Source organism: Pelodiscus sinensis, chromosome 3 (assembly GCF_049634645.1).
Source record: "Pelodiscus sinensis isolate JC-2024 chromosome 3, ASM4963464v1, whole genome shotgun sequence".
NCBI classification, from domain to species: domain Eukaryota; kingdom Metazoa; phylum Chordata; order Testudines; family Trionychidae; genus Pelodiscus; species Pelodiscus sinensis.
The window spans coordinates 105481464-105508103 of record NC_134713.1 but is presented as its reverse complement, the minus strand read 5'-3'; the positions used below and the strand labels follow the sequence as shown (position 1 = coordinate 105508103).

General features: G+C 43.6%; 1 protein-coding gene and 1 long non-coding RNA gene across 8 annotated transcripts in view; one reads left to right on the top strand and one right to left on the bottom strand.

Moving 5' to 3' along the window:
* Nucleotides 1-26640, bottom strand: part of SASH1 (SAM and SH3 domain containing 1) — an 843335-nt gene that overhangs the window by 191364 nt on the left and 625331 nt on the right. Inside the window, exon 1 of one of the 7 annotated variants that reach the window (XM_075924388.1) lies at nt 8045-8068. The exons of 4 other annotated variants lie outside the window; for them this stretch is intronic. In XM_075924388.1, coding sequence (XP_075780503.1) covers nt 8045-8053 — 9 coding nt within the window. In that variant the 5' untranslated portion in view covers nt 8054-8068. Of the gene's footprint in view, nt 1-4921; nt 4955-6872; nt 7296-8044; nt 8069-26640 lie in introns of those variants that run through there. 2 more of the 7 variants (XM_075924387.1, XM_075924389.1) reach the window with 2 other exon arrangements.
* LOC142827913 (uncharacterized) overlaps nt 7239-26640 on the top strand; it is a 67960-nt gene continuing 48558 nt past the window's right edge. The window contains exon 1 of the long non-coding RNA XR_012902716.1: nt 7239-7332. This is a non-coding gene — a long non-coding RNA (uncharacterized LOC142827913). The remainder of the gene's footprint in view (nt 7333-26640) is intronic.

The window sequence follows — 26640 nt, the reverse complement described above, 5'->3', positions numbered from 1 at the left end:
GTGTTGGAAAGAGTAAAATATGATGCCTATCCAGGCTCAACCTTTCCCCCAGCACTTATGGGCCTAAAACTCTAGCAGGAAGACCCTTCCTCTGGAAGAACAAGGACTCACACAGTGGTTCCCTTCCCCCACAGACATGTGGCCTTTGGGAAAGAATTTGTAGGGAGGAGCCAGACAGAGACTGTAGCTGGCACAGCAGCAGAAGCTTAGGCAGTGGCCAACAGACACAAATATTCTCTACAGTTTGACTGGACTTTCTCTGACTCAGGTTGCTTGGCTGTTTGCGCCAACCCCAATGTTTAATTTCTTCACTTCAACCTTACTCGGTATCTGTCCATTGTACCTTCTTCCCACCCCTCTTCTCACCTGCTCCATCCGCCTCACTCTGTCCTCTTGTCCCTTGTCCTTCCATATAACTGAGCCGCTAAACATCCCTCCCAAAACAGATTAATGGAACTAAATGTCACATCACTCTGCTTGCATGTTAAATCCCATAGCCCCACCCTTTGTCTATCCTTTCTCTTTAGATTCTAAGCTCTTTGGTGGTAGGGACTGTCTATTACACTCTAATTGCACAGTGCCTACCATTTGGCTGATCCCTAGGCATGCCTGTAATAAATATCATTAATCATAATTTAGGCATCACAGAAAGTTGAATTTTCTGTGATGGAAAGCTGTTATTTAACATCCCTGCACCTAAATACCTTTTGTGCAATACAATTTAATTCCTTTAAAATTTTATTTTAAAAAACATGTATAACTATTTTAAACATGATGCATCAATTACCAAATCATATTTCATATTCACAAATGTAAATGCAATTTCCAAAACGGGCAAATTCCACCAGTCTGCTTTTTTCCATTGCATTCAGTATAAAGAAAGCTGAATTGGTTGGTGTTAAATACAGTGAAAAAATTAAGTGAGATGAAATCATGTGTGCAAATTCTCATAACGGTGCATTTTCACAGCCAAGTGACAAAAACTTGAAAACGTGAATTTTATACTGTTGACCATGGCTCACCTTAACAGAGTGACTAATTCTTTAAAATTAGTTAATTCAGGCGGGCAATTCAAAATACAGGTATGTAATCTCCCTTCTTTTTTCTGCAATTCCGAAAAGCCAGTTTCTTGGCGGGAGCCAGGTCTGACTGCTCTTATCAAGCTTATCCCACAGATACACTGGTTTGCTGGAGACATCTGTGTTATATGACCTGACATGCAAGGAAAAAGTCTTTATCAGATGTTCCATCTCTGAGTTCTCTCTCTTCAGCAAAGGATTAGTATTGGTGGAGGCAAAATTTTATGAGACCAGAGAAAGGACAATGCGTAGGTGGGGGGAAAATGCTAATAAGTAGACAGTCACCATCCATTTTAATTAATTTATATGAAAAAAATATATTCTAACCCAAGTCACATTCCGCAAGATAGCCAAACCATTTATGTCCTACCACACAAGATGCCAAGTCTATTTTATTCATCCTTAGCACTGGCATCGGTTATTTACTTTAAAAACCTCACTCAAAAGTAGCAGCTGTAATGAAAATGCTTTGCATCCAAGGATCTCATAGCAATTTATAAAGACAATTAAGCAGCAGCATCCTCATTTTACAGCCGGAGAAAAAAGCCTTAGAGGTTAGAGCACCTCATTTTCAAAATGGTTCTCTACATTCATCCTTAAGTCTCAAACTTGAAACATCCTCAACCTTATTTTCAGCAGTGCTGGGCACCTGCAATTTCAGTTGAAGTCAGTAGCCTCAGTGTCCCAAGTTGGGCACCCAAAAATTAAGGCACTCCAAACACTAGACTTTTTGGAACTGTCAGCTTAAATTTACATGCCTTGCTTAAAGGAATGGCAAGCCCATGACAGAGTTAGGAATAGAATCCAGAGAGCATATCTTCAGCTGGAATAAATTGTCATCAATGATAATTTATACTAGTTGAGGATTTGCATCCAGACCTTCTGATTTAACAACACTAGACTCCTTTATTTCCAATACACTGGATAACACTAATGCAATTAGAAATAATAGTAGCTAAAGAATTATCTGATGTGCTTCTCTTTAATGTTTAAAGATTTTTATTGTTCCTTTGATAAGAAATTAAACCTAATTGTTGGAAACTACATGGAGCATTGTACTAAGAGGCTATATTATGCATGCAAATGGCAGAGTTCCAGATGCGAATATAAGATGACTTTATTCCTCTCAATACTGATAAATTATTCTCTTTAGCTGGCAACTGCTCACTAACTTGGAATTGCTCTAGATAGAAATTTTGTGGGTTTTTGTTTTGTTTTGCTCAGCCATTGATTCACCAGGCTTGAAACCAGCAACTTGTTAACATGTTGAAACAATGAACCTGAAAGATCTAGCTCCTACAAGTACCTCTGTATCTTTGCTATGATCTTGTACCTTCAATAGAAATGATCCTTAGTGAGCCATAGCCATTCTCTTTGAATTAAATCCTTGCTCCATTGAAATTGACGGAAATTTCAGCATTGAAATCAGTGAGGCCAGGATTTTACCCCATATACTCACCACAGCAGCAGTACTCTTCCTAAGGGAAGAAACCTACTTTTAACACAAAGAACTATGCTACTTTAGGACACTGTATCCTCACTATATGAATGCCAATAGGCCCTCCCCTAAAAGTGATCAAATCTATGCACATACCTGTGGACTATTTCTTACTCTGACAGCAGGTCAAAGGTCTCACTGACAAACATGCAGGATCTTGCCAACAAGGTGGATTTTAGCTACTAAGTAAATCTTGCATTCAGTGTGCTCTCTCCACAAGGTGTGTTTGATTCAAATACTATGCAACTTAGAACAGTTCCCTAAAATGGTGCTGCATACAGCAACACAGAGCATTTTCATGGCATGGATACACCAACCATTGCAATCTCTCTGAATATTTAAGATGTATTTCACATAATCATTTGCTGATTTGAGACTCTCCAACATGAGCAGGTTTAAAAATTAAGCATGAAGCTTTCAACTATAATTATGTTATCTAGATTACATCTATACTGCGGCGCTATGTTGGGATACTTCCGGTACCCTGAAATAGCTATTCTGCACCTTTGAAACAAGCCCATTATTTCAAAATATAATGGGCTCACTATTCCGAAGTCTCTGTAAACCTCGTTCCACTAGGATTAAGGGATGTTTCAGAAAAGTGGTTTATTTCAAAATTTGGCTATGTGTAGACAGTGCCAGATTACAAAATCAACTACAGGCAGTCCCCGAGTTACGTACAAGATAGGGACTGTAGGTTTGTTCTTAAGTTGAATTTGTATGTAAGTCGGAACTGGTACATATTGTACCCCAGGTATCCCCACTTCAGCCACTGCTGAAACTGACCAGCGGCTGACTACAGGAAGCCCGAGGCAGAGCTGCTTTGCCCCGGGCTTCCCGGAATCAGCCGCTGATCAGTTTCAACAGCAGCTGACTTGGGGACACCTGGGGTAGAGCAGCTGGGGTGCTGCCAGGTTGGTCCCCACAGCACCAAGGTGTGGCGCTGCGGGGACCAACCCGGCAGTGCCCCAGCTGCTCTGTCCCAGGTGTCCAGATTCAGCCGCTGTTGAAACTGACCAGCAGCGGCTAAATTGGATACACCTGGGGCAGAGCAGCTGGAGTGCTGCTGGGTTGGTCTGGTAGCGCCGACCCTTGGCGCGGCGGGATCAACCCGGCAGCACCCCAGCTGCTCTTGGGGATGCCTGGGGTAAAGCAGCTGGGGTGCTGCTGGGTTGGTGCCGCAGCGCCGCTCCTCGGCGCTACTGGACCAACCCGGCAGCACCCCAGCTGCTCTGCCCCAGGTGTCCCCAAGTCAGCTGCTGCTGAAACTGATCAGCGGCTGATTCCAGGAAGCCCAGGGCAGAGCTGCTCTACTGAGATGAAGCTAGCGCCCTCCCCCCCCAGCAGACCAGGGAGACGCGGAGCGCCTTTTCTCACCGCGGAGGACGCGGGAGGCGGGACTGCGGCGCGTCTCGGTGGCGAGGAAAGCCTGGTCTGCTGGGCGGGGGGGCGCTAGCTTCATCTCAATAGACAGCAAGATTGTTGTAACCAAGACGGTCTCCCAAGATAGAGTATAGTTGCTAACTGCACTTGCATAACTAGGCTTTGCAGGGTGTGCCTACTGCACCCCAGCAGCACTTTGATTGGATGCAGAGGAAGCACACCACTCTCACAATCAATGTTGTGTGCGAACAGCATTCACTTCACTTCACGTGCCCTTGTTTTACGTGTCACTTTACTAATACCCACAAGAAAAAAAACATACACAGGTAGAAATCAACACAACTTTGCAACCTTGCCATGGACAATGGTAAACAAAATGTCTTAGCAGCCACACACAGAACCCTGATGGGCTTCAGGTTGCTCATCACTGGCCTAACTAACGCCTGTCTCTGGTATAGCTCATAGCTTTTCTTTAGCAGCAGAATGAAACTGACAACATTCTTAAGTATTTACTCTGTTCCACTTTCTAAAGGCATCAGAAACAGAAGCACTAGAACTGCAATGAATCAGTTTATGCTCAGCTCAGATTTAGAATTGTTTACTGTGCAGCAACGGGGGCTAGAAACTTACTGTTTAAAATAAAATCTTAAATTCTGCAGAAAACTGAAGGTCTTCATTTTCCCCCTTTGTCCACAGGTGAGTACATTTTTGAAAGCTAGTGCAGGACTTATTTTAAATTATTTGCAATTCTGTTTGTAATACTCAGAACTACAGCAGGAAAAGAGTTATGCTGGGTAACTATTGTGGCTAATGTAAACACCAGATACTTAGTTGCCAAATACCTCTTTCCTGTCATGCGGACTTATAATAGGGACATATTGTTTTAGATTAGTTTTCCTGGGAAAAAATAGGATAGCTCTATTTACCAGGGAGGAAAATAGGATGTGCAGCCAGAACAAACCTGTCCACAACTTGACATCACCCCAAAGTAAATCCATCTGAGAAAATCATAATTTTTCCCCATTTCACTTCACCATGCTGTACAGTAGGCTTGGCCGCCTTCTACGCCCTTCTCTAAGGCATTCAATAATTCTTTGCTTTTAGTAAGTGCAGTACTGAAACCTGCCAGAAAGAGAGAGAAAGAAGCTGTTCATAAAGTACCAACTGTGTACTCACCACACACTGGCAAAATTGACTCTGCTTTCATTCATACACTAAAGTCATTAACAGAGAAACAGTGAATGGAGCCAGGTGCTACTAAATTGATTTGCCATTTGAATGAGTACTTCTTTGGAGAAAGGAAATAAGGAGATATTTTTTTAAACATCACATTCAGAATTAAAGTATTTCACATGGAAAAGTCCTGAAGCATAGGAAATAATAACCCTTTTCTTAAATTCTAAAAAGCTTTAGACTAGAACCCTATTGCTTTTATCCTTATTAAGTTCTATAGACCTTTTCATAAGAAATTCACCATGAAAATTTTAAGACATTTATGGTGAATGATAAAAACCAATATTCCTTATGGTTATTTTCTTTCTACATTTAGTATAAAAGGTTCTACTATTAATTACTCTATTTGTGTATTTGTAGAAATTTGCAAACTATGAATATGTACATAATATTACTGTTTGATACTTAATAAGGGGAATTGTCTTTTAGTGACAAGTAATAATTGCCCAAAGTAAATATTATTCTTGCAGTGAAAGAAACAATAAAAAGAAAATTATTGAATGAATGGCACACTCTGTGAGCCAACATCTCCCTAGAAGTGGTACAGAAATAGTGGTTAAAGTAATTAAATTCTGAGCATGTACAGTGTAGCTGTCGAATTTTGAATCTACTGTAGCTGTTGAATAACAATGTCAGGGGAAGGAGGAGAGGACACTAAAAGGTCCTCTTACATTACTCGCTGCATACTTCATAAACAAGTGTCTTATTTTAATAATAAATTAAAAATTAACATTTCAAGAAACAAAACATGGCATCCAAGATTACTCCTTGGTACAGTCTAAGCAGTAGTTTCCAAAACACAACTTTGATCCAAGCCTATAACAGTCTAGAGATTGTGCTGTGTTATTTATTCACTGAATATCACAAACTGCAAATTTCTGTCTAATTAAAATAATCAGCTACCCAGAGCTAAACCAAGTTTGGCATGATGAGAACTGAACCTCATACACAGAATTTAAACCTGTCAATAGTTGAACCTAGTTCCAGTAACTTAAACTGTCAAATAACCTATAATGCAATATAAAACAGAAATATCATCAACCAAACTGAAAAGGCATTTTTCAAGACATGGAACACCTAAAATCTGTGTTAAACCAATAGTGAATGCCAAATCAGCTCTTAAAAGGGTGTGCAGTATTATGTTCTTGGAGATAATATATTCATAAAATGCCAATTGCTAAAGGTGAAGACACATATTATTGCTAACTATCTTCCAAAATTGTGATCATCCAAGAAACAGCTTCTCTAAACATAGACATTTTCCAGGGATAGAGAAAAGCTAATCCACAAAATTCCTTAAAGTAAAAATCAAATAGGATGACAAAGCCGAATATTATAATAATAAGAACAAACACTGCTCAATTCTATCAGATAAAATTTGCAGCAGGTACTCTACAAAGTGCAATGAATCTGGAAGGGGTTACCACTTGTGCACAACTCTGAAAAAACTCACTAATCTCTATTAGAGGATTCAACAAGAAAATGAGCACTTTAAAAGAGAAATCGAACTACAATTTGATTCCACATTTCTCATGCATTCTCTCCAATTTGCCTTCTTAGTTTTGCAGCGGTGCAATGGAACAGCTGCTTTGGGAGCAATACACAGGGATTCAGACCTCTGTCATCTTCTCACTTATTTCCCTTTCCTTCCCTTTGCCCAGCAGCCCCCAGCAACTCACCAGTATTCCCATTACATCCGTCCACAGTTTGGAGTACGCCTCAGACATCATGGTGTCTGGCTGGGGTTCGGGACAGGCTGCCTGTTCCTCCTCCATGACTAGATGGGATTCCTTGCCTCAGCAGAGCTCGATATTGGTTCCCAATAACAACTTGCTCTCAAAGGGATGACTCCTTAGCACACCACACACCAACAATAAACACTTCCCCAGACCTTCCCAACAGCTTCACCATGCCTTCTCCTCAGATTTCTGCGACCAGCCACCAACTCCGTGCTGCCCAAAAGAGACCTTCCGGGGGGAAAGAGGGGGGATCTTTCCCAGGTCAGGTGCCAGATCCTGCTCAGTCATTCGAGCTTTCCCCTAGGGGCTGTCCTCTCTTAGCTGATGGATCTGGGAGCTGTACAGCTGACATTCTTTCCAAAACTTTTCTGGTAGAGCTGCAGCAACAGGGTAGCAGAAGGTAAGTCTGCGCCACCGTTTCAGCGCGGGGGCTCTCGTAAACTCAGAAGTACAAGGTTCATTAGAAAAACTTCCTTGTACCAGGCAGACGCACCGCCAGCCAAACGCCAGTCCCTTCGGGTGCCAGCTTGTACGGGCTCCTCTAGGAAAACAGGGCCAAAGGGTTTCTTTCAGCCAGCAGATAGTTCGGCCTCCCCTTCCTTCCAAGTGAGCTCTCCCAGCTTCACATGACTGCTCACTCCCCCAGCTACAGCAAGCGTTTAGCAACAAAAGGTACTCTGATGTCAAATAGTGATAGAAATGTAGCCGTGTTAGTCTGGGGTAGTTGAAGCAAAATGCAGGACAATGTAGCACTTTAAAGACTAACAAGATGGTTTATTAGATGATGAGCTTTCGTGGGCCAGACCCACTTCCCCTTTGATCTGAGGAAGTGGGTCTGGCCCACGAAAGCTCATCATCTAATAAACCATCTTGTTAGTCTTTAAAGTGCTACATTGTCCTGCATTTTACTCTGATGTCAGGCTCGCTGCATGGAAACGAGCCGCAGGCAGGAGAACAAATCGCCTGTTGAAAGAGCAGCCTGGCTGAAGCCTTTGGCGCGCACAAGTTTCGAGTCACTAAAGCAATTCACTTCAAGCCCCCCCCGACACTCACACAGAAAGGAACCTAAAGCGGCCTCCATCAGGAAGACTTGGCGTCCCAGAGATCCCCACCTTTTGCATCTTTCTGTGGGCTCGGAAAAACCAAGGGCTTGGAAACAGGATCCACTCGGCGCTGAGCACTAAGGGCTGTTTCATTCGGCGCGGGTGCAGACTATCGCGATCTCCTTGTGTGTCGGCGTCGCTCTGCTCACACGCAGCTTGGGAAGCACGTGCGGCATGTAGTGAGGGGGAAAAGTGACTTTTATTCCAAAGTGTGAAACTTGTGTAACAACTGCAACCTTTAGCTGACAAAGGCACACTTCCCTGTGGCTTATATTATTGCTAAACATTCCATCAACAGATATTTTTAGTTAACTACCCCCCCCCCCCCCCCCACACACACACAATTTTTCCATAGGGGAGATCTGTCATTGATTAGGTTTTATAAGGCAAGCTCCCGAGGGCAAGGTTACAGAAATATTTCCTTGCCTGGTGTTTCTTATTTCATTTTATCGTTCCCCCCAACCCCCATACTATGATAAACTACAATAGCTAACAATTACATATGGTGCTCCTTCTTTTGGGAAGTGGTTGATTGTACATGCATTTAAATACATTTGCTTATAAAAGCATAGTCAATATAATCATGATAGATTAATGACAGTGCTTTTGAAAAAACAGCTGTGAGGGATGGAAGACTCTACAGAGGTTGTGGGGTGGGGAGCGGCAGGGGAGGGGTTGAGAGAATTTATAGTGTTTTGCTGAGTGTGGGCCTACAATCTCAGATCCCACCCACAAATTTAGAAGAGCGGGATATTTCTACTAAAATGATGAGCAGAAGTGAAACAGTTTGAAAAATTAGGCTTTAAAATTAAACCACCTCAAAAAACTATTGTTAATTCTAATGGCACTTTTGGCAGTTTAAGCTGTGGTAGAGGCACAAGCATCTTCTGTGCCCGTCAGCCTTGTTCCCAAATAGGGTGCTGTCTTCTCAATGGGATAGAGACAGCACCAGAGCCTTGGCTGCCACTTACGCTTTCCCCTAGTTACTGACATGAAAATTTAACAGTCTTGTCAGTTTTCAAGTGGTTAGTTGGAACCTTTTGGGCAGCCACGAAACTGACATGAATCAGGTTAATTTCATGCTTCTGCTGCTTGGGAAAGCTAGGAGCAAAGACTGACAAGAATACACTGGAGAGTAGGGCTCAGAAACAGACATTGGGGAATAGCTAAAGTAGCAGAGACATGACACACATGCACAAACAAGTAGAGAATGTTCCTTCTTGATGCCACATAGCCACTGGCTTCATTTTATAAAGTTGATGAGGGGCAGAGGCTTCAAATCTACTAAATGCAGGCTGGTTTCAAATCCCTGGTAGAAATCCCACAGCTCTCTCCTCTCCCGGAATGTGAGGGAAGATGATAGGCTTCTCTGACCTCTGTCTCCAGACAATATTGGTCTTTTAACTAGTTAATCCTTAAATTATTAAATGCCTGAAAAAATTCCCAAGACTGAGAGGCAGGTGAGTGAGTGAATGCAGAGGTGAGAAGAATACAGAAAAAAAAAAGATTCACAGAAAAGCAACAGAAGAGAAGCAAGCTACTAAAATAGAGAAAATGATCATACAGGTTGGACCTCGCTGGTCCAGCACCTTGGGGACATGACTGGTCCCGAACGAGGAGATTTGCTGCCACCAGGCTAGGGCTCCAGCCTGCCCCCACTGTTGCCTCAGTCCCACAGGGCTCTCCCTGGCCCTGCCACTGCCGGGTCTGGAGCGCCATGGCCAGAGCTGCGCAGCCGCCTGGCTCCACAGCTGGGGCAGAGCTCCATGGGTGCTGCTGGGGCTGGAGTTCCCTGGCTACTGGAAGCAGAATGTGGCTGGAGCTACACGGCCAAGGACAGGGCCAGAGGTCAATGGCCATGGCCAGGGAGCTCTGCTGGGGCCAGAACTCCTCCTCCCTCTTCCCCCCCCCTCTCTCTCTCTCACACACACACACACACACGCTGCCCCCACCATATCTCCCTCTTTCTGGGCTCAGTGGTCCAGGAACATCCATGGTCCATGTCGGACCACAAAGTTGCCGGACCAGGGAGTCCTGGTTAAGGGGGGTACAATCTGTATTGATGTGCTGAAGTTCAGTATTTCCTGACACTCATTTAGGATGTTCTATATATCACATACATGACTTTTCCCACTCATGAGCAATACAACAAGGCAAAAACACATGGGGCCAGATTTCGAAAGGTAGTAAGGCCCAGATGCAAACAAGTGGGATTCCAATGGAAGCTAGATGTGTAGGCCCTTTGGTAAATCCCGCTAGATGTATATCTGCATTTTAGGCACCTAAAGATGTTTCATAGTTTGGCCTTTGAGGATATAATTTAAAATAGTAAATATAAAGATTTTATGTAAACATGGACCCTCTAAGCACACACATCTAAAATACGTATGTGAAGTCCTGAAAAGTGTTACTGACTCGCATAGCTCACAAAATAGTTCCATTAGTCAGGAGTAATAAAGCCAATGTGGCCATACAAAATGCATGTATGTTAAGCCTTCATTCCACAATGATGCAACATGCAAAAATCATGAGTCAGGCACTCAAACATCATTTCACATAAAAACAGAATATATTTGGAATATCTTTATATGCCTTCTAGGTTTTTTTTTAATGTTTAGGGTACACTCATCTTCACTGCCATGAGGCCTAGACTTTTTTTTTGAAGTGAAGTGTCTCAATTCATCACTTGACTCGAGGGGCTGGAGCTTTAGCAAAATACCAAATATTGTGAGCAAAATGCCAATAAAATTGTGTGGGTGGGCAACAATGATTTTACACCACCTTGCATAAGCTTTCCATTAATGTATGGTTTCATCTCAAGACAGATTTACTACAAGATTGCCATTCTTGGAATATGCCATGACAAAGGCATGACAAAGTGTCACTCCCCACTCTTACAGAGCCTCTTTCCTCCAGGGTCTGTCACCTGAGTGGTAATACTCCTCACTGTCCTTTGCCAGTAAGATCAGTAGTATTTTGTAGTACTTTATCGGGAGCAATTGCATCTAAAGTATGGAAGTTCTAATCTAGGGCAAACTGAAACCCAGTTCTACAGCAGTGAGCGCTACAATCTGGGTCCTTGACTACAGTTTTTCATACTGTTGTCACTTAAGTTAACAATTCCCAGTTATCTAATATGTAAATGCTAAACTAGTTAACCAGTGTAAGAATACAAAGAAAACTGTAGTCCAGAGCCCCACATCATCTGCATAATCAACCAACAAATGTAGGATCCCAGAACTCAATCATCTTATCAACTGGCTCTGTGACTTCAGTGGAAGCTGTGCTCAAGAATCTTCCATTGTACCCAACACAGACCTGTCTCTAAGTCAGCTTTGAAAACATGCCACACACACACGCATGCACGCACACACCCAGAAAGAGCTTATGCACAAACCCTTCAGTCATGAGGCTAAAGGGTCAAATTCCTTTTGCACCAAAGAAATATCTGTCATCTGTCTGTGGTCACAAACCCATTTACAAAACTGTAGTAACAGGCACTCAATATTCCAAGTTTAATTATATGTAAAAATAATTATTTAAAAAATGTATTTATTTTCCCTTAACTTTTTAAAAGTTTAAATTAAACAAAACTAATACACATTTGGCTTCCAGATCCTTTTGCAGTATCTCTGTACTATTTCCATTTCAGGATCCTGAAGCTATGCTCCAGTACAACATACACTCAGCTGAGCATCCTAAAAGGCTTATCTCTGAAGGTGGGATTGAATCCTAAATGCACAAAGTGGATGGGGGTAAATAAATGCAAGGCAATATATTGGTACCAATTTGTTTCAGACTATTTTTCCACAGATTTCAAAAGTGTAACTCCAGATTTATGCAGATACAAGTGACAGGAGAGAATTAAGCCCATTAAGACTAGCTATTTTCACATGATTCAAACCATTATTCACCAATTACATAATTCCATCAAGTCTTGCCCATTTTGTAAATCAGACAATCCAACAATATGGCCTGGTTTTCTTTCTAAATATATTTGTAATTCAGGCCACGTACTCTGCTAAACTTATTTTCTGCCACAGAGATCAGAAACCACTAATTGTTTCAGAGGTTTAGCTGTCAGCGCCAACTGTTAGTCTTAATTTTATGACTATCACTAGAGCAGTAGACTAATGCCCTCAACACTAACTAAAGGGGCTAGAGCTGTATAATTCAATCAGTGGGAAGCAGTTATGGAGATTGTTTTATTCTGAGAAAAGTCTGAAAGCTCCACATTAAACAACATCCATCATTTTTTCAGTTACCTGAATCACCCCACCCCCAGTTTACAGAATAAAAATGAGAAAGAGAGAGAGAGAAATGCTTCTGAAAATTATTCTAGTAACCTTTCCACAGTTGGGATTAAGTATTATATACCTACCACCAATTTGAAAAAAGGACTAGGGTAGGCACCTAAGACTTTTGTTAGAGGCAAAATATGGTGACTCCAACATTGTATGACTCATTGTAGAAGGAAAAGAAATCAAAACATGGCTGTAATATTCACAGTGAGCGTTTCTGGAAAGGTATTTGCTGAGCCATAAGGAGAAAGGAAAGGCTCATAGGAAAGGATCATATCCTTTTTCCCTGCATGCAGATGTATCCTGTCCAATGGTCCCGTTACTCCTCCTCCTCTGCCTTCCTATTAGGGTTTGACAACACTTCCTAAGCACTTGAGCTCTTTCAATGCAGCTACTGACTTTAGGGATCTCTGAAAACTTAGCATGAGGGATACAAGTTAGTATAACCATACTTTTATTTCCTCACATCCATCTTCCTGTCCAGCACCACACTTTTCCAGAATTATGGGACAACTAACCTGGTTATTTAAGTTTCTCTGAACTTCCATTACACAGCATTTAAACAATTACATTCAATAAAGAACAAATAATATTTTGCTCTTCGGTTGCTTCATTTTTTCAAAACAGTAATTAACCCTCAGAGCACAGATCTCAGTGGGTCCGCTAAGAACCCAATTCATTTTACAGATAGGTAACTAAGGAAGAGTGAAATGACCAAGGTCACTCGGCAAGTGAATGGCAGAGCTATGAAGAGCACTCAAGTCTCTCTCTTCCTAACCCTGTGTCCCAAGGACTAGGTGCACTCCCTCCCTTATTTTTGTGGTTGCTAGGTGGTGGCTTAGGTTGCTGTACTAATTCCTCTGTTCAGCCTCTGAGTAGGTCAGAAGTGAAAATCAATTTTGATGATCTCATCTCTGCTCTCATCATAAAACCTCTCAGTGGTTTGGGACAATTCAGCATAACTTGTGATTCTTACACTTCATAGAACCCAGGGCTGAAGCAAATAGTACTGAATACTGCAACAACAGGTGGAGAAATGTAGAAGATGCTTGGGGCAAGTTTGCACAATGGTCGCCTACACGATGCCTGGAACAAGCCTGTGGTACACACCCTTTTCTTGCATGACCAATTCACACATTTGTCAACAAACTTCACCACTCCTCTAAAAGATGTTTAATGCACCTCCCTAAAGCAGTGTTTATCATAGTGGTCCAGGAAACAACTTTGAGAAACCTGTTAACTTGTCGTGCTGGTTTGTTTATTTACCAGCCACAGAGCGTCATGCTTCTCAATGGCTCTGTTTTGCCGTTTGCAGTCAAGGGGAACCATGGGAAGTGGTGTGGGCCATGCCACTGCTTCCCACTGCCTATTCCCTAGGCCACTCTGGAACCCACCCCACCTAACATACCTTCTGGGCATCCTTTATCCTGTCTTCAGAATGCTAGAGCCAGCTCCAGCTCTGGGGCAGCCTGTGTTGTCTGTTAGGCTTCTCCCAGAGTGTGTGTGTGGGGGGGGAGGGGCCTCAAACCCACCACCCTGCAGTCCCCAGACAAATGCAAATGGTGGTGGCAGCTACCTTGTAAGGCCAGGGAATCTGTGACCCTGGGGAGTTTTAGTAAGCAGAAGCCTATAAAGGCAAGGTATTTAAGGTCTCTTGCAGGTCCCCATCTTCTGCACTTTGAGTGCCATAATGGCAAACAGCCTTGACACAAGTGTCATACTGAAAATCAGACTCTATTACATAAAAACTGACCTAATTGTCACCCATTACAAAAGAAACATCTCTGAGCTGCGTATCACAAAATAGCTAGACAAATGTCACTTTGCTCTTCTAATGGGTGAACCTGTAAGTAATGTTAACTTATTTTAAATGGATGGGTTGAACAGTTTCTCTTAAAAAAACCCTGTACTTCCTATGTCCTTAAGGGATATATACACCTTTCTCCTGAACATCATACAAAGCAATTCAGTACAGCTCAGAGCCTGACAAGATAAAATGCAATGAATTACCTTCAGCTGTCTACCAAAACAATGAATATGCTTTCATTCTAAAGAACCTGACTGTAAGTCACAAGTGAATTCAGGGAAGATCCAGCACTTCCAGACCTTATGCTGCACAAGGGATGTGGGGAATGCTGCAGCCCCAGTGGGATCCAGGGAATCCACAGAAAATGAATACATACAGTATATGGTGCAAAAACAGATGTCTGGTACATTTATCCAAGTACATACTGAATTAGGGGAACAAATTAAAATACAGTGTACACAAATCAGTAATGTTTTTAGTACAAAGACTGATAGCTAACTAGAGCCCTGAGCAGATACAAAATTTTGTGTCTGCAAAAATGAGCCGCGGATACCCACATCCATACCTGTGGATGAGGATACCTACGGATATAAAATGGACAGGATATCCATAGATTTCCAGGGCTCTACTGATAACACAGTGTTTGGTTGCAAACCAGACATTCACCGAGACTAACTGTCTCCACCAATGGGACCATTTTCCCTCCCAAGGTCTCGTCCTGCTAAGTTAATCCTCTGTCAGTTGCTTTGCTTCCTCACCTGTTCAACTTTGGGATGTTAAATATCAGTTAATTGAATAGTCGATTAACCTCATGAATTCTTATCAGTTAGTCGGCTTTTCTATAGTCCCTAGTGGCAGGGCCGGTAGCCAGTTCACTCCGACCTCACTCTTGAGGAGCCCCCTATCACTCTACGCTGCTGCATCTGTAGCAGAGGCAGCAGCATGAGGTGCCAGGCAGGAGCTGGTTTGCGAGGGGAGCCGGTTTAAAAACCAGCTCCCCTCATGGACCAGCTGCCTGTCGCCCTGTGCTGCTGCCTCTGGTAAAGAGCAGGAGTGGCACGTGAGGCTAGGCAAACTAGGTAGTTGCCTAGGGTGCCACTGGCCCGGGCGCCTGAGGATGACATCACGGGGTGCCCCATGATTACATCACGGCCATTGACGGTCGTGCAGGCAGGGGTGCCAGCTGCTGCAGCCGGGCTCGGGCCACTCCTGATAAAGAGGCAGCAATGCGGGGTGATAGCAGACCCTGTCTAGGCAGACCTGAGTTCCCGGACCCAGTGCGAGCAGGAACTGGGCTGGGCTGCCTGCCCGCCCGGCTCCTAATACACTATAAATGCAGAGCTTCAGTAGGGGTAGGTTCTGGACCCATCACAAGCCAGGACTGAGCCAGGCTGCTGGCCAGCCTGCTAAAAAGTTTATTGGCGGGGGCGAATGCATGTAAGACTATAGCATTCACTTATAAGCTTTTTCTTATTGGTTAATCGACTACAATATTACATCCCTAGTTCAACTCAACCAATAAGGCCCAAATATCCAGGTTTCCTGTCCCTCAAAGGGAAAAAGCTCATTTCTTTCCATCTTACCTTTAAAAAAGGCTATATACCTAGCTCAACTATCCTGATAATAGCTTTCTGGCTGCCAGGTCAGACCAAAGCAGAGTTATCTTCAGCTGTTTCAGAGTTTGTCTCTGGCCAGCTGGCACCTGCCCCATACAGCAGGCTTGGATAAGTAAATTAAGATGGAATTTATGGGGAAACTGTAGATAGCAGCAACTCTGGCACAGGAAACTAGAGTGTATTGTGGCAGCAGCATTCGTAACCCCAAACTTCCGAAAATCGGTCAGGCACCAAAAAATCATGGAATACGTATGAGATATACATTGGAGTCTCTCTCTTTTTGGCTTCTGGTTTATGTGCCTTTAGAATGCATTTTCAAGCTTTGCTCTGGAACAATAAGGGCTAAATACTTTTTTTTTTAAATGAAAAAGAACATTCTCACATCCTCACTTGCCCCTGGGGAGTTATAACTAAGTAAATCATCAAAATTTGTGATAAGGTCATGAGCATTTGCAACACAGTAACAAATAACATGAAGAATTATCTGTGGCTTGTACTAATTTCCTCTTGTGCTGTAAACTGATGTAAAATGCTACCAAATCCAAATTCTCCACTTGTAAAAGTGGCAATACTAGCATTTTAAAACCCATTTTCACTCACTGGTAATGTGAAAGGCACTGGAGAGCCAAGTCTAATATGTAATGTTTATTTTTAACTACACCCTATTGAGATTATCCAAGAGCTACCAGAAATGTATCATCTTCAGAAATATCAGTGGGTAATCCAAATAGAGCCCTGCCCTCCTGAAACACAGGAGAGAGAGTTATTTAGCTACCCTATCTCTGATGGCTGTAGCAGAAGGTATCATTTCTGTAAATTATTCAAAGTAGAGACTTGGTGGGGAAAATAATTTAGAAAAGCAGCCGCTTCCAGTTAGGGCAATTCTGCTGGAAAGAAAAGGTGCCCGTCAAGCTGTAATTAAAGCGACGAGCAGTCTTCGACCATAAACTGCAGCTAATAAACACCAGCCAATCTACAGTACTTTCAATATTTGAGAGAGAGAGATGATGATGACAGGCATTCCAAATGTGTCTCCCAGATAGTGTCTGAATTCATATTTTGGGAAGACTGTGAACAGAAGAAGGATTGTGACCATGGTGGTGTGAGTGGGAGGGATTTAGTCTATACAGTCTGACCAACCCCATCGATGATACAGCAGCCCTTGAGGGCAATGATCTAGCTATGTTGGGCACAATTCCCCTATGTTTTGCAAAGAACTCATTGTGCCTGAACATTAGGTGTGGCGTGCTGCTCTCTGTCTCTCCCCCTGTGAAAACAATGCAAAGGTTGCAATAATCAGAAGTCAAGTTGCAGACGGTTACACAGGTCTCTGCATAGCTGTACATGTATATGTATCCACAGCAAAGATATATCTATTGAAAAGTAATTTAATACAGTGATTTTTAAGAGGAATGAGTACACACAGTGTTTAATGACACATTTCTTCTGACATAAGTGGTGAGAAGTGATTTATGAGCCTAAAATAAAGAAAGTAATAATTGCTTGCCTAAATGAAAAGGGCTTGGAAAGGATTTAATAATTGTTTGCCAGTAAGATGAACAGCAGGGAGGAATAAAATAATAAATACTTTGCTCATATACAGCACTTTGCATCAGCAGTTCTAAAGCACTCAACAAAGTACAGGTTTGACCTCTATAGTCCAGACTTCCATAGTCTGGCACCATCTGTGGTCCGGTACTGCCATGGGCTAGAGCACTCACAGGGAAAAGCTGGGCCCCGTCTTCAGCAACTCCTCCCCCACACTCCCAGACCGTCTGGAGCACCACAAATAGCTCTTTGTGGCACTCAAGTGCAACAAGGGAGGGGAAGGAGCAGGGATGGGAGATGCTCAGGGGTTGAGACAGAGTCCGCAGCATGGAAGCCCCAGGACTCAGTGCAATGCCATGTGGCTCCATAGCCATCCAGCCTCTTCTCTTTCCCCCCACCCCTTCTTGGTCAATGCCAGTCTCTGCTGCTGCCAGAGCAGAGCCTCACACTCGGTGGCAGCAGAGGGGCTGGCACTGACCTACACTATTCCAGCAAATTTCCTGATTCTGGACCCGTCAAGTCCCAAGGGTGCAAGGCCAGGGAAGTTCAACCTGTGGCAATGTTTAGGATAGTTCAAGAATGTTCAGCTCAGAACACTGCAATAAAATATATGGTCTCAAGATTTGAATATTGGCCCTTGATATAAGGATTTATAGGGTATATAAAAGCTATTTTTGGCTATTTTTAGTGCTTTAAAAATCAGTTAAAATCTGTCTTCATGGGAGAAAGGAGTATGGAAAAAAATACCAATGACTTGCACACCATGGATCCTGGCTACAAGCCAGATTTCCACCTGATGCAACAAGAAGGAAGAAAGCCCTGCATTTAAAATATTTAGAATAGTCTCTGTTTGTTCAATATGTGGCATACTAAGGCCCAATATAGAGCGATGAGCTGTAAATATTTTACTGGCTCTCATGTTGATTACCTACATTATTTTATATCATAAAGGCAAGCCTAAGCTTATGGAAAATAACATCTTCGTGTATATACAATATTTGTGCATACAAAAGAACAGTGACGTCTACATTCAGATTCTGAACTAGGTAACATCCTACCTTACTTAACCTCTTAAAAGCACTAGGGATGTTAGATTTCATGTAACTGAATAGTCATGTAACCACATGAAATGTTAGCAGTTACATGACTATTCAATAGTCCGCAGGAGCAGGGCCAGCAGCCAGTGCAGTCTAGCCCCACTCCCAGGGAACCTCTCCTGCTGCTCCACACTGATGCCTCTATCAGCAGTGTAGAGGTGAGGGGAGCAGGCGGGTCCAGGCACCGGCTTCCCACTCCTCCCTTTGCTGCCTCAGAGGCAGTAAGGGGGGAAGGGGAGAGTGTATCTAGACAGTGGGATTACTTATCGGTTAATTGTTTATTCGACCATAGGCTAAAAAGCACCCTCCATATTTTGTTCTAAGACATCAGCTAAGTAATGTGTTAGAAATATATAGGCCTTCTCTTTTAGGAAATAATTTTCTGGTTCTTTGGGTAGTTACTTGAAACAGCTTTCAGAATATCAAAAGTAATTTAAGCGATGCTTTCATTTGTCTGTACTTGCCCAGCTGTTTTTTTCACATTTGCTTGTAACTAGAAGGGAATGTAATCAAGGATTTCAAGGAGATCTGATCAACCAAATGCTCATTACTGCATACAGTGCTATAACAATGCTGAATGTATCTGGAGGTTTGGAAAAACGATATTTAAAATATTTTAGTGTCTATTTCCAAAGATAATTATACAAGTTATTATTTTAATAACTGGAACTAATTTGTCTTGGGTGGAGGCATGAGAGAGGGTTAAAACAAAGAATCCAAATAGGATTTTCATATTTGACTGTTGTATGTCATGCACTAGAGACAGGCTGCAAACCTCTTACTTACTGTGATGAACAGATATGCACACAAGCTGTAGTCCCATTGATGTCAATGGCACTGTTCACAGTGCCTGAAGCAAAACACATGCGTGAATCTTTACTGAATCAGGGTCTGTAAGTACAGTGTACGAGTTGTAAAGAATCCTGACATAGTTTAAATGCATTATGTATCTGTGCTTACACACCAAGATGTTTTAAATATCTACAGAATTGGAATATTTGATGCAAATCATTTTTAATTCTGTGATTCTGCTAGATATACGCCTGTGCCAGATCTGGTTTTTATAATGATGGCATTTGTACAAGACGTTTGAGCCCCCGCAGTAGTGTGTAATCGATATGATTGTGGATGACAGTTGCCTGAAGGGCAGCCTGATGCAAAAGGAAGCCAAGAATCTCTCACTCAGTATGCTTTGTAAAAGGAGGATCCCAGTAAGTACAGCTGCAAAGGGGCAAAGGTTTGCTGTAAATTCACTTACATCCCAATTAAAATGATAAACATATTTATAATATATATAATAAAATATTTGCACCCCTTTCTCTTTAATCTAAAATCCATCTATATACAACTTTTCCTCTCACAAAAAAATATCATCTTGGCATAAAATAACATCATAAAAACCTCTTGATAAATCACAGATTTAGTGACATTTAAACCTTGGCAGCACGTTTCATTTCTCATTTAAATCATTCACACTAGAACATGCACAACACACACTGCATAGCAGAGGACAACCTTTAGCAGAAATCAAAGGGACTCAGCATACTCCCCTTTTTCAAAACAAACATTTTTCCTTTCTCTTTCCCTGTGTTACACATACACCAGTGTTAGTGGGTGTGCACGTAGCTATGCCAAGGTTTGCAAAAATGATTAGTCATGGTGGGTGCATCAGTGCTCAGTGTAGGTGGTCTGACTTTCAAAAAGCACTACGTGCCTGCTCTCTAAAGGCATGTCTACCCAGAAAAATAAAGATACAGCAAGTTTCTGAGATTAACTGACTCAGGTTCATGGGGCCTGTGCTCTGGGGCTAAAGCCAATAGTATTGATGTTCACACTCTGGCTGGACCCTGGACTCTCAAACCCAGTGAGTGGGGAGGGGCTTGGCGCCCAAGCTTCTGTAGAAGCCTGAAATCCATGAGAGTGCAAGTCAGATTATATGGGCTATGAAATGTACAGTTACAGGGTGGTGGGTGGGTTTTTGTTGTTTTTTCCCCTGTGTAGACATATGCGAGAAGTCAGATACCAAGATACTCAAGTTGTAAATCCAAAATTTGAGACACTCAAAATCACTATTCTGAGGACACACACACACACACACACACACACACACACACACACACTTCTTGCATTTACTTATGTGTCTGTGTTTATATAAATTTCTATACACCCACACAGTCAAGATGTCCGAGAGATCAAAAAAATTAAAAAGGAGCAAACTATGTCCTTGAGTTATGAATTCATATTGCTCACTCGGGCCACTTAAAAAAGTTATCACTCATTTTTTCATGCAGCAGTAAAGCAAGTTAAAAAATGTTGCTGAAGAGGAAATACAAGTGATCCAAGATTCCTTTGCCCACACTTTCTTAGACAGGCCACATGGAAAACATTACATTAAGGCCTTGTCAATTAGATGCAACTGAAAATGACATCTCATCTGCTCTGCAAATGTCAAAGAGTCTGTTGCACCTGTTTGGAAGGGTGGAGGGGAAAGAACAAGAGTATTGCCACAGGTCTGAATATCCCTACCAAACAAAACATCTCTTGTGTAAGTGCTTCCCACAGCAGAAGCCTTTTGGAAAGTTTTGGAATACTTCTACAATGGTGTTATGTTGGGAGGGGGGCAGAAAATACTTGAAATATCCTCTCCAGTGACTGCTGCCATATTCAAGATCTGAGTCTACACCACAAGAATCAGTGAGTTTTGCCATCAACTTCAAGAATGCTGAATCTGACCCCAAATAAGAAATTTCCTAGTGTCAGATAAAATTTCTATTAAACATAGCTCTGTAAAGAGCGCTGATATTGGCCAAACTTCGCTGCTTAGCACTCTCTGGGCTGAAAGCAGCTTCAAAAATAATTCAATAGGACATCTTCCATTGACTTAATCTGGAACAGGATGAGGCTCAAAGAGCAGAACCAGCAATATCTGAAAGGGACCAATTTTCACTCCTCACTTGGAGAAGCAGAAGGAAACAGAATTGATATACTGTTTCAAACTTCCCTATTTCATTAACAAAGACAGAGATCACTTTAAAGAGTCAATTCCACTCTCTAGAAAACTTCAGAGAATTTTGTTTAAAATGTCATGTGTATTTTGGGTACACATAGTCTTATGTGTACCCAAATGGTCTGCATATAAAAACAATTCCCCTGACTTTTGAAACAAAAATTAGTTTTCCATCTACCACATGTAACCCCCAAGGAGATTACCTAGATTCCTGGGGCTGTGTCTGCTGGCAGCTCAGGGAGAGACACACTGGCTGTGTCTACACTGCACCCCTTTTCCGGAAAAGGGATGCAGATTAGACACATTGTTATTGCAAATGAAGCGGGGATTTAAATCCCCCCCCGCTTCATTTGTATAAACATGGCTGCTGCTTTTTTCCGGCTCGGGGCTTTGCCGGAAAAAAGCGCCAGCTAGACGGGGATCTTTCGGAAAATAAAGCCTTTTCCGAAAGATCCCTTATTCCTGATTTAACACAGTCTGCCCGGCAACCCACAGGGAGTGAGATGCCCCTCCCAGGGAGTTCAGAAGTGGGAGGAGAGGCCATTGTTGAAAGGAGTCTGGAGCCAGCAAGGGCAAGGGGAGGGCTGGCTATGAAGGAGCTAGTAAGCCCCAGGCCTGCATGCAGGGTTCCCCCTGAGACTGGCCTCTAGGGACCTGAAGTCAGGATCCCTCAGCTGGGTTTTATGTTTCCCCTGTTGATTCCCAGTTTGTGGAGTTTGCTGGGAGGCTTCCCCAGCCAGGCCGAATTGGCTCTCCGGCTCCCTGGGTGGGACTAGTCACCGCATGGTCAGCTCTGCTCTGTCTGCTGGTTCGGGGCTGCTGCCTGATGTGTGTGTGTCTGAATGCAGGGGTAGGAGATTACAGTTTTAATTTTGGTGCAGCTGTGTGGCCTGCACCTTGAGCCTTGCATCCCTTTGTGGTGAGGGGAAATTTTGGGACCAAAGCAGCTTGATTCCTGCCAGAAGAGACCAGCCCCTCTGCAGAGACTGAGTCATCTCTGAACCTGAGGCTCATTCATGGAGGGTATGTCTCCACTACAAAGTTAATTCGAACTAACAGCCATTAGTTCGAATTAACTTTAATAGGCGCTACACAGGCTCGCTTAATTCGAACTAGGTAAACCTTATTCTGCGAGGACTAACGCCTAGTTCGAATTAAGTAGTTCGAATTAAGGGCTGTGTAGCCACTTAATTTGAACTAGTTGGAGGCTAGCCATTCCCAGCTATCCCTGGTGGCAACTCTGGGCCAAACCAGGAAAACTCTTCTGCCCCCCTCCCAGCCCCGGAGCCCTTAAAGGGCCACAGTCTGGCTACAGTGCTTGTGCCAGTTGCAAGCCTGCCAGCGCCCAGCCAGCAGACCCTGCACCTGGCACGGGATGAGCCAGCCACCCGCTGCCACCCAGCCCTCTGCCTCTTCCCAGGACCAGGCTGGTGGCTCACAGGAGCCTGCCCAGGGCCGCAAGAGGCGGGTACCCGCCTGGTCAAGTGCGGAGATCGTGAACCTCATCGAGGTTTGGGGGGAGGCCTCCAACGTCCACGATCTCTGCACTAGCCACAGGAATGCCTTCTACAGCCGCATGGCTGACAGCCTGGCCGCCAGAGGCCACATGCGGACCCGGGAGCAGGTCCGCTGCAAAATCAAGCCTCTGGCAGTCTCCTGGGAGCTGGCAGACTGGTCCTGGGGAGTGGTGGAGGACTGGCTGGCACTGGCTGCCTGGCTCATGTTGGGACCACTGGATCAGGGGCAGCGAGTACTTGCTCTGGGCTGGCAGGCCTGGAGCTGGCACAGGCACTGTGGCCAGAATCTACCCCTTTAAGGGCTCCAGGAAGGGGGAGAAGAGAGGAATTTTCCTGGTTGGGGCCAGAGTGGCCAGCAGGGCAACCTGGGAAGGACTGGAGGCCCCCCTATTTCGAAATAGCCCCCTAATCCATGTCTACACCCCGCTTATTTCAAAAATAGTTATCTCAACTTGTGGCCAAGTCTACAAGGAGAAGGTTGAATTAAGATATGCAACTTTACTAGACCTGCTGAATCAAACTCTGGAAGATCAATCACAGTGTTGATCTTCCCTGGAGTGAAAACATGGCCTCACTACTACTCACAGTTGCAGCCCTCATCACCAAGGCCTTGTTACTACAATGGAATCAGAGTTGCCAACTTTTCAGATTGTATTATGAAACTTACAATAACTGTCATTCTTTTCAAAGCCTTAGCTCTTGGAGTCATGTGAATTTATAAGGACCTTAGCTTTCATTAAAAAAAAAAGTTTCTAACCTTCACCATTGTTGAGAAAAGCATTAAAATGTTACCCAAACATACCCTAAAAGTGATGGATGGTAACAAACAGAATCCAAAAGATTCTGTGTGCTTTTCTTGAAAAAGATTATTTTTAAGCAAAAATCCTAGTTCTTTTAGGTCTGACCCTGTACTGTTGAGTATTTGTGGTGGACAATGCTAGCCCATTTATAGTAGAAAATATGAATAATAAAAGGGAAAGAATGGGATCACACTATGTTTGATAAAGAAGCAGAAGAGTAAAAACCCAGTTTCTCTTAACCATTACTGTTCTCCATTAATTTAGACTGTTTGATTGAGGGAGCCTCCTGAAGGCGTCATGGAGGCTTGCTCCCCTCCTCCCTCCCGCAGCATCGTGAACTGGCACTTGAGGCTTAAGCCCCACAGGGGATGGGCAGGCACCTTGAGCCAGATGAAATTAAGCAACATACTGCTGGATCTGTCCCATAAGCTGTAGGTTCTGCATCACAAGCACAGTGCTCCTACACTAGCAGTGTTATAGCGGAGCAGCTACAATGGTGCAGCTGCACCATTGTAGCAATTCTAGCCCTTTAGTAGAGCCCTTCCTCCATCTTACTGGAATGTACAGAAGACACATTTCCACTACATGGAAAACAAAAGAGAAGAGAACTACTTAAGAACGGGGTGAGGAAACCCAGAACTAGCTGCCCCCCCCAGCAGACCGCCAAGACGCGCCGTGGCAGTCCCGCCGCCCGCGTCCTCCGCGGCGAGAAACGCCGCCCCGCGTCTCCCTGGTCTGCTGGCGGGGGGGGGGGGGGGGCGCAGCTAGTGTGTCCCCCCCCAACAGACCAGGCTTTTCTCGCCGCGGAGGACGCGGGTGGCGGGACCACTGAAACGCGCCACGGTCTCGCCGCCCCCGTCCTCCGCGGCGAGAAAAGCCAGCTAGTGCGCCCCTCCCCCCCAGCAGACCAGGCTTTTCTTGCCGCTGGTCAGTTTCAGCAGCAGCTGAATCAGGACGCCTGGGGTAGAGCAGCTGGGGGACTGCCGGGTTGGTCCCGCGGCGCCAAGGGTCGGCGCTACCAGATCAACCCAGCAGCACTCCAGCTGCTCTGCCCCAGGCGTCCCCAAGAGCAGTTGGGGTCCTGCCGGGTTGGTCCCGCCGCGCCAAGGGTCAGCGCTACCAGAGAAACCCAGCAGCACTCCAGCTGCTCTGCCCCAGGCGTATCCGATTCAGCCGCTGCTGGTTAGTTTCCACAGCGGCTGAATCTGGACGCCTGGGACAGAGCAGCTGGCAGCACCCCAGCTGCTCTACCCCAGGTGTCCCCAAGTCAGCTATTGCTGAAACTGATCAGCGGCTGATTCCAGGAAGCCCAGGGCAGAGCAGCTCTGCCTCGGGCTTCCTGTAGTCAGCCGCTGGTCAGTTTCAGCAGCGGCTGAATCGGGGACAACTGGGGTACAATATGTACCAGTTCCGACTTACATACAAATTCAACTTAAGAACAAACCTACAGTCCCTATCTTGTACGTAACCCGGGGACTGCCTGTATTTGGAATTAAATCTTGGACAGAGTCCAAAGAAATGTATGGAGTGAAGCGGAATAGGGCGATGGTTCCTATACTTCAGTACCTACTGTCATGTTTAAATCGTGGGACAGATTCAGCACCTGAGTTCCACTAACTGAAACCTGGCACAGGGCCCCTACAGCACAAGTGCACTCCTATCCAAACAGTACAAAGCGCTCAACACCTATTCTGCTATGAGACCTGGAAACAGCCAGCCACAGAAGGTATATGGCACTGGTGGCCCTCCTTCAGCTTATGACAGTTGAACGGTAGCAGTGTTTTGATTGGATGTAGAGTTACTCTCACAGTCAATGTTGTATGCAATCAGCATGCACCTCACTTCACATGCCCTTGTTTTATATGTGTATCACTTTAGTAATACTGGAAGGGGGGGGGGGGGGGAACCTGTGCAGATGGAAACCAGTGGAATCTAGCAACCTTACACATGGGTAATGGTAAACAAAATGTCTTGTGTCCACACACAGAACTCTGTAGGTTGCCCACTACTGATCTGGTGCATGTGTGTTTGCACATACATACATGTGAGATTAAATGAATCTATAAAATATCACACTTCTATAGCATCTTTTTCATTTTTCTTTTCCTAAAGACTTTATTTGATAAATCCTCTCATGCTCAACACTCGCTCACCTCTAGATAGTAAAGCTCGGTGTGTTACTAATATCCATGCATCACTGGAAACAGGCCTGGTATGCTCCCAAGCAATTTTCCCCCTTGTATCTTGACTGATTTTTCTGCACTAAGTTACACACACCCTCATCCATTTGGTAGGTCATAGGCTTGAGATCTCTAAGGCTTTGTTGATTTTCTTTTATAAAATAATCTTAACTGAGATTTTATTTTTTGTGCCATCCTGACACAGTACTAATAATTTCAATCACTGCACTGAAATTTCTTCTGTAGCGGATTTTCTGAACAAACAACTTTTGAAATTAGATCTAGTCAAGCTATATCACATATACTCTCTCACCCCCCCCCTTACTCTCCCTTAGCTATGGAATGTTGCCTTATATATTTATATAGGGCAACTTTCCACATTTTGGATAATTTCCTTTACAGACTGTATAACAGATATTTAAACATAATTTGAAACTACAGCAAGTTAGAGCTACTGCAAACTTAAACTGCACTATGCAAGAGGGGAAGCCTTTAAAATATTTAAAACAGAGCTGAAAAAAGCCACTAACCCTTTCCCCACATCCTGCTGTTTTAAGGTTTTTCTTCGTTTGTTTTTGGCTTAGTACAACTCCTCATAATATTTAAAAAACCTTTTCCAAAAATAAAGTTATTTAAAACAAAATGATCTATCATTAACATGTTATCTATAATTATGGCCTTTACTTGAAAAAAAATAATTCTCAGGTTTTTTTGGTTTCTTTTCTTAAAACA